Source organism: Lactuca saligna, chromosome 9 (genome assembly GCF_052625555.1).
Source record: "Lactuca saligna cultivar CGN05327 chromosome 9, ASM5262555v1, whole genome shotgun sequence".
NCBI classification, from domain to species: Eukaryota; Viridiplantae; Streptophyta; class Magnoliopsida; order Asterales; family Asteraceae; genus Lactuca; species Lactuca saligna.
In genome coordinates this window covers 62,538,368-62,547,246 of record NC_136425.1, presented here as the reverse complement: position 1 = coordinate 62,547,246, position 8,879 = coordinate 62,538,368, and the positions used below count along the sequence as shown (strand labels likewise).

The following is an 8,879-nucleotide window of genomic DNA, read 5'->3' as shown; positions in this document are numbered from 1 at the left end:
CCCTCTCGTCGGATCACCACCATCTCAAATTTATCTTCTCCAGTTGAAGTGCTTCAAGATCTAAAGCATTCACTTGAGGTGTTTGTGTGTGTGTGTGTAGAGAGAGAGAGAGAGAGTTTAGGAAGAGGGATGTGGGTGAGGTGGGGTTTATATTTTTATTTTAATTAAATAAATAGTAAAGTAAATAAAAAATGAAAAACAAATAGAAAGGAAAAAAATATCATTTCAAATACATTCAATTATTAAATGGACCAAAACCGCAACGAAACACATATTTTGGACTAGCGGTGCAACTCTAAAATATTTTACCAAAGTTACAATTTTTGAGAAACGGAAAAAAATTGCAATTTTTTTCTAAATTTATTGCCTAACGTAAATTTAACTACAATAAGGAGTTCTAATAAACACATTTATGATTGATAAAATTGTAAGAATGGTCCATGTGGTATGTCGAAAATTGTCATTTTAGTTCAAAAATGTTTAGATTTGCACCACCAGTTCAAACTTATCATTTTGTTGCAAATTTGGTCCAATTTGTTTTGGCTGTTTTTAAAATGATGAAATTACTCCTGGTTATTCAATTTCATTTCGATACAAAAATATAGAAAAGAAAAAAAGAAAATTGATACACCACAACCCCCCCCCCCCTTGTTTTTTCTTCTGCCTCCCTCTATTTCTCTTACAAAAGAAATCAAACACTTCTCAAACAACTTCTCAGTTGGAACGCCACCCTTTCACCGGAAGCAAACATCTCGTCAGAGCCGATAACATCGTCGTAACACTTCTCAGATGACTTCTTCTTTGCAACCATCATGCTGCCAAAACCCTTTTTATTCTTCTTCTTGTTCCATCTCTAATTGTGATGATACATAGATCGAGTAGAGTTATTGTTACCTGATAGAGGTCTTCGACATGCATTTATCCAATCAACTCCAAGCCTTTGCAAACCCTAGTGTTCGTCGGAATGGCGACAACGGTTGATTGTTAGCATTTTCGATTCCGGCAACGAAAGCATTGTGTGGGTGTTGCAGATCCGTAAGGAGGATGGTGGCAAAGCTAGGGTTAGGGTTTCAATACCTCACTGCCTCTGTCAACTTCGATGATGCTAGGGTTAGGGTTAAGGTTAGGAGTGACGTCTTCTTTCTACTTCTCCAACGACGATGGTGTTACTATTTGCATATATGCACACGGTGGTGGTCCGATGGAAGTGGAGGCGGTGAGCTAAAAGGGGGGGGGGGGGAGATGATGAGCCATCGAACAAAAAAAAACACCATTCGAAATCCAAAAATTGTCGTTGTTGAAGCTTGGTCGGATAGATGTTGAGGCGGCAAGCTAAATGTGGGGAGATGATGACCGTTGGTGGTGGTGGTGGTGGTGATGTTTACCGAACGGATGAAATATGAACCAGCAAGAAGTGTAGTAGCAGAGGATAAGAGGATGATTATACATATTTATTCTTTTTTAGTTATTCTAATATAAATAAAAGAAAACGAAAATACCAAGGGGTAATTTCATCATTTTTAAAATATGCAAAACATATTGGACCGAACCCGTAACAAAATAAAAAGTTTAGACCTGTGGTGCAAGTCCAAACATTTTTGGACCAAACAAAATTTTTCGATATAACAGATGGACCATTCTTGCAATTTAGTCTTTATGATTTACCCTGGTTAAAAAGACAAATCATATACAGACATTATTTTAAAAGGAAATGACTAAAATATGCGGCAACACAACTTGGAAGAATCTCATGGTTGACTTGTAGTAACATGCACATTACTAAGGCCAATACAACTAGGACTTTTAAATCAATTTGATTATGATCGGTTTTTTTTTGTCTTTCACGGCAATCTAATGAATAAACTTGTAAACTAAAGGTTAAAAAAGGTCGTACTAATATTATTGAAACTAAAACTCTTGATATACTACTTGAAAAGGTTATGCACGTTACATAAAAAAATAAAAAATCATCGTAATCTTAATAAAATAAATTGGAACTTTGACAACAACAAAAAAAAAAAAAAAAAAAAAAAAAAGTTCTCACCATTTTGAGTATTAAAACATGGTTAAAAAATATATTAGGGTGCAGATTACTATTGTCGAAGCTCCTGCTTCTCGGGCTTCTTGAGTCCTTTCCTAAACAGCTTTGTGTTCCTGCTTCTGCCACCTCCCTTCTTTCCCATCTATCCCGGCTTCTCCGCTTTTTTTTCTTTGATCCATTCTCTTCTCTAGACACTCTTCCGGTAACCTTCTCTCCCCAAAACACTTCCTCTATTCCCATGGTCGATCTCAAGCCCTCATCTGGCAATGATACCTACTACCCTTATTAATTACATAAATTGACATAAATAATATACCTTTACAATATAAAAAATCATTCAAAATTTTTAATCAAAATTTTATGTTGTACGTGTCCCGATAATATTATAAAGGAAGATCACATACATCGTTTAGTTAAAAAATAAATTCTTTTTGTGCTACCCAATGCATGAAGTTGATGAGAATTATATATTCAGTCTCATGAAATAAATGCATGGCATTTAGAAATCTTTTGAATAGAATGACTAAATTCTCTCTCTCTCTCTCTCTCTCTCTATATATATATATATATATATATATATATATATATATATATATATATATATATATATATATATATATATATATATATATATATATATATATATATATATATCTTAGGTTATTTCATTTTTACTAATTATTATGTGTCAGAATGCATGATCTGGACCATCGAATGGAATAGAATCAAATGTCATTATCTGAAAGTCTGTGATATTACAATAGGCTAACATGCATCATATAATCACATAATTTTCAGCATAAGGGTATTTTGGTCAATTTATCTATATTAAAAAAGGAAATTTTTGGATTTTAAGGGATAATTAAATCCTTTATTTTTAAAAATCGAAATATTTTTAATTAATTCAAATTTAAAAATCCGATTTTATTTTGTCAGAATGACAGAATGTCAACCATAAAATAGTAAATATATTTTCGATTTATCCTTGCAAAATACATTTTGAATGCATTTAAATTTAATAATTGACCTGATTTAAGAATAAGATATTATTCATATACATCCAACTTGGGTCTATGATTTTATTCTTAATATACAACTAAAATTAAATACAAATTCATACATATTCTTACATACTAATATCCTTATACATTTTAATATAGTTATATATATTCTAACATAATATTATAAAAAATGAATTAAATTCTTAAAAAAATATCATTCTTGAATATACAATTATTGAGCAAATACACTTGATCTTCTTCAGCGGTCCATATAATCCACTTGATCTTCACATATATACTTGTGGTTGAACTCGATTTCAAACATTTCTCTTGTATGATCAATATTGAATTCATTCTCCATGCAATTCTGAAATAATAAGATGCATTACTTATTAGTATTACTAGTTAAACAAATATATTTGTTGTTAACAAACATTTTCAAATACATTCTAACAGAATGCATTTATATAAATAAATTCTAACAGAATACATTATATAATGCACTTAAATCATAGTCTTTTCTTCTATATGCATAAACATTCTAAAGCATGTATAGATATATTCTGTTAGAATTACTAGTAGCACATGTTTTATATAATATTTATATTCTAATAGAATGAAGATGTGTTTGTATTTTGATATGAAAAAAATCCCAAGGTTAACCTTTTTTATGCAAATTCTGACAGAATGTCAGCTTAACCCTTTTCATCAACGATAATTTTAGAACAATCAAGTATCAAGAACAAATGGAAAATCAAGAGCAATCTATCATTACTTAAGTCAGATTTTAAATTACAAAATCAACTTCAATGATGGATATTTAAAATTAATGAAGAATGAGAGCGTAATAAGGACATTTATTCAAGCGTGATATATTCTTACATAATACATTATATTATGTATTGACTTTTCTGGAACATTAGTATTCTATCAGAATACATTGACAAATAAGGACATTGAAATCGAGAATAAATAATGTTTTTCACTTGTAATCAAACAATTATCGCCTTAATCAATATCATAAATAGCAAAATCATGAACTAAAGAAATCAATCACTCTTAAAAAATGGTAGTTTTGAAAATTTATTCAAGAAGTTGGGTATGATTATGAAAAATTCATTATTATTATTTGTTTAGAATGACTAGAAAAAAACAAGTAAAAAAAAAAAAAAAAAACTAATCCCCAAAACCAAACATATTGTTTACAAGTTAAACAAAAAGTGAAATTTTCAAAAAGAAAAGGGAGAACTAGAAGAATCAATTACTCATGAAATAATCCAATTGTAGTTTAGAATCCACTAATGCATTAACAAATGAAAAATAAAAAACTAAATTCATTTGGAAAAATATGCGTACTTTTGAATTGCACCAAAACCAACAACCAACCAATAACCAATAATTGTAGAACATGCATAAATCATTGAGAAAATATCCATATTCCATTCCAACAGAATTGGAAATCATGATTCCATTCCAATAGAATTGGAATTCAAGATTCAGTTACCGTATACATTGTGTTGGAAAAACAACATTTCATCATAATTTTGGAGATTAAAAGGATGAACTTAAATTGAAAATATCCAACATGTTTTGAAAGAGATGGTTTGTGGTTTGTATTTAAACAATTGATTAATCACCTGATTGAGATCAGCATATGTAACTCTCGGGTGTTTGGCCTTCACTTCTTCTGTTATTAATGTCACATACATCAATACTGTTCTCAAAATGAATAAAAAATATATTAATGTTTTTTACATAAATGCATAGAAACTTACCACAGAGGTCAATAGCAATTTTTAGACCAATGTTTGATCCTGATTGATCCGTTTGGGCCTCTTGTCTTTGTTTTAGCATCACAAGTCCCTGCATAATGCCATTTGTATTCCCCAAAAAAACCCTCAGTTATAGATCATCATGAGGATTAGAACATCATATCATTAAAATTTAACATCAATGTTATGCTTTAGGCTTAATCATAAGTCATATCTTCTGGCAATAATACAATTAAATTTACTGAAATGACAAAATCGCTAATTCATTTCACCATTTTTGTGTAAGAGACAACTAGATTATCATTATTCGAGAATACATTTACTTTTTTTGCACAACATCAATGCTATAGTATGCTCAAACATCTATAATCCATATTAAATTGACAGATTAAGTAACAAATGACCGAACTAATTTACATGACATAATGTGAAAGAAATGTCGATCTCAAGAAGATTTAAGAAACAAATTTAAGAAGCATGTAAGTAATTGATCAGCAAAGATAGAATAATGATTCTAGTAATACCGATCAATTAATAGGTCACAAATAATACCTAGGTACCATAACATTAATTAAGTTCTTAATCTAATAGCTATACAGCTCATCAATCTGATCATGATTCATGAATTCATATGCATAGAAAATATAAGAAATCTCGTACGCTAATCGAAGCATAATTAGAGCACATTTTTTGTTGGAGATGAGGGCATGAAGATCTCGACGAGCCTTTTCTAACTCCTTCAAATACTCTGCATCCACTACAATAACCGATGCTGCCGCCATTTATGCTTTGGTCAGTTAGTTCCTCCCTGAAAAAAACCCAATCACATAAAATTACTTAGTAATTCCATATACTAACTCTTATCAAACATAACTAAGGTTATTCTTTATAAAGCTCTAAAATCACATCAAAATGTACGGAATCTCATTAGATTATAACAGAAATAAAAGATTAAAATAGGGATGAAGGGTACTTGTAGTTCCCATACAGTTCCAGATTGGGATAATTCCACCCGTACTCGATGTCCAAAAAAACAACGCAGATGTGCTCAAGGTCCATAAAATAAAAAAGAAAGAGTAAACAAAATCAATTGCCCAGGCATGTCGCACGTTGTAGTTGAATGGTTGTGATTCTTATCGTCGACAAAGGAAGATAAAGAAATGACGGTGGAGGCAAGTTCGTTTGCAGTTTCTATCTTGAACACCACTAATTGATTCTTCTAAGTCTGCCATTTATTATGTGGGTTTGAATTTTATTTTGGGAAAAGCTTAATAATAGATTCGAGAATGATAATTATCTGGTAATAAATTTTGAATCTTGATGAACGATCGTAGAAAAAGAAGCGGAAGCGGTGAATCAGAAACGACGGTGAGTTCAACTTAGGCTAATGTTCTAAATTTATCTTTGCTTGTTGCGTGATATCAGGAATATTAATTATCTACCATAATTAACTATGCAAATATTACTATAATACCTATAAATGATTTATTTAATTAATTATTTTTTCCCAAATTCGTATTGATGTATACATACACACAATAGTTGCTAGAAACATTTGAACCTAACTCTCTCTCTCTCTCTCTCTCTCTATATATATATATATATATATATATATATATATATATATATATATATATATATATATATATATATATATATATATATATATAGAGAGAGAGAGAGAGAGAGAGAGAGATTCAACCTCATCCACGTAATTCACATGTGACACTCTAACCCTCCGATGTTTCACGCGCGACGGGTCAGTTATAATCATAAATGATTATGTAGTGCCACTTGTTCCTTTCACAACCGCCACCTTCCCCACTATAACAACCACCGCCGCCACAACCACTATTACCATCTCTACTATCAGCCGACCCCAACACTATTACCTATGTCACCGCCACCTTTGCCACCACCACCTCTTGTTCCATCAACCATTATATATATATATATATATATATATATATATATATATATATATATATATATATATATATATATATATATATATATATATATATATATATATGACCATTTATGATTAGGCATACATGTATAAACATATATAATCATATATGATTATACCTCTCTGCTATATAATCATTTATGATTAGACATACCTTGCTGATACCGGTACGCTGGAGTGTTAGAGCGACAAACGAGAAAAATGTGGACGATGTTGAGTCTCAATATCTCTATTTTTTATGAATCTCGTGTAAGACTCGTGTATTACATGGGTTTACTAAAAAAATATGAAGATCTACAAATTTAAGAAGTTTGAATTTATGAGGAAAAAAAATATTAAATTATTACAATGTAATGTTCAATTTCTTATTTTTAACTTTCTTTCATTTCTTTTTTATGTTAAACAAATAACTTAAATAAATAGACAAATAAAATAATTGGATTAAGTTTAGAAACTAAAAAATTAAAAGGAAAGTTGCATTAATTAAATTGATATGCATTTATTATTATATTTATTATAATTAATACATTTAATAAGTGTAGGTAACTCACTTGATGAATAGAATTTTGAAGATTTTATAGAAAGATAGGTCAGGAATGATCCTAAGTCATTAAGAAGTCTAGATGAGTTATTTGGGTTGTTAAAAGTCTTCTGAGAAGACACCATGATGTGGCCATCAACAACACGTTGTGGCATTCGATATTAGCACGATAAAATCTGACGTGACACCATGACATGACATCACTAGCCCACGCCGTGGCGATCTTATATTTGACAACAATCATGACTAATTGGTTAACACCACGACGTGGCGTTAATCTACCACGTCGTGGCAAAGGATCAACACACTTTTTGAAGAATGGTTCTTTGTTTAATTTCAGTCCGGTACATTGGCATTATCAAAAGAAGAGCCTAGAAGTAATGTTTCCAACCATTATACGAGAAGTCCAAGCTTTACCACAGAAGTTTCAAATTTCGATCTCGCCACTACTACCCAAGGGGAGTCTATTCCAATTCTTCCTTCTTAATTGTATGTTCTTTAATTGTTTAAATAAGCAATGGGTACATTGCATCAGTTAAGTGTCGGGTAGTGGGTTGAGTATGACTAGGATTTAAAAAAATTATCAGAATGATTTGAAGTAATAATCTAAAAGATAATCTATTTAAAAACTGTTATGTTAAGATCCAGGTTGCTAGCATTGTGTGGGACGATCCGATGCGAGTTTCAATGTTTATTTGAGCCAATATATGTTATAGTGTATTTGTGGCTTCCCTATCCTAGTGAAATTATGGAACAAAAATACAACCTTGCTTAGTTTGAGAGCCACAATATGTTTACCATCGTGTACTAGAAATATATACGGTAGAGCTTTTGTAGTCATCGCACCTTAGACTAATATCTCTAACCAATAAGGGTTGATGTTAAGTTCCCTTGCTTAAGCATATGCTTTTAGGATTTTTAAGTGAAAAAAGTGAGAAAAGAAAAAAAAAATAGAAAAGAAGAAAAAATTTGCAAAAGTTTGAGAATAAGAGTCTATAAAGCTATGAAGATCAAGGAATATCATCAAGAAAGCTCAAAAATCGAAGACTCAAGAATAACGCTAATTGCCAAGTTATATTTATTGTAATATTTTTATTTCTAGGTTATTTTTCCATATGTATGTCCGGGGCTTAACCAAAAATTATCTTGAGGTTAAGAAATATTTCTAAGGATATATTCGGAGGGATGCATAAAATGAGTGTTCTTCAAAAGAAACGGGGAAGTGTTTACGAAAATTGTGAGTATTTAGGATTGGGGAAGTTTTTAGGAAAATTTAGACACAAATACATGGATTGCGATCTTGGAGTATTGGAGAGACTTAAAATAGATTTTCTTGTGCGATATTGATAGTTAAATTCTTGATATGTTAATAATAAAATCAGTTTTGCTTGAGGGCAAGCAAATCCAAGTGTGAGATATTTTGATATGTGTATATTTAACTATGTATTTAATGCATACTTCTAATACTTTTAGCTACAATTGTGTTTATTTTTGGAAAAAAGATATTCATTATGTTTAAAATATGTTTTGTAGCAACGAAGACTTGCTTGGGATG

The 8,879-nt window shown here is 30.6% G+C and overlaps 1 protein-coding gene across 2 annotated transcripts; it reads right to left on the bottom strand.

Annotated features, from left to right (window-relative positions):
* Positions 1-3,106: 3,106 nt before the first annotated feature.
* On the bottom strand, positions 3,107-6,054 carry LOC145017982 (uncharacterized). 2 transcript variants are annotated; one of them, XM_078975924.1, is made up of 5 exons: positions 5,803-6,054; positions 5,475-5,622; positions 4,818-4,905; positions 4,680-4,729; positions 3,107-3,409 (listed from the first exon to the last, which is right to left on the bottom strand). In XM_078975924.1, the coding sequence occupies exons 1-5, from the start codon at positions 5,871-5,873 to the stop codon at positions 3,302-3,304; spliced, it is 465 nt and encodes a 154-aa protein (XP_078832050.1). In that variant the 5' UTR covers positions 5,874-6,054; the 3' UTR covers positions 3,107-3,301. The 2 variants fall into 2 exon arrangements, with proteins under 2 accessions (XP_078832050.1, XP_078832049.1); XM_078975923.1 differs by having other exon boundaries at positions 5,788-6,051.
* Positions 6,055-8,879: the final 2,825 nt, after the last annotated feature.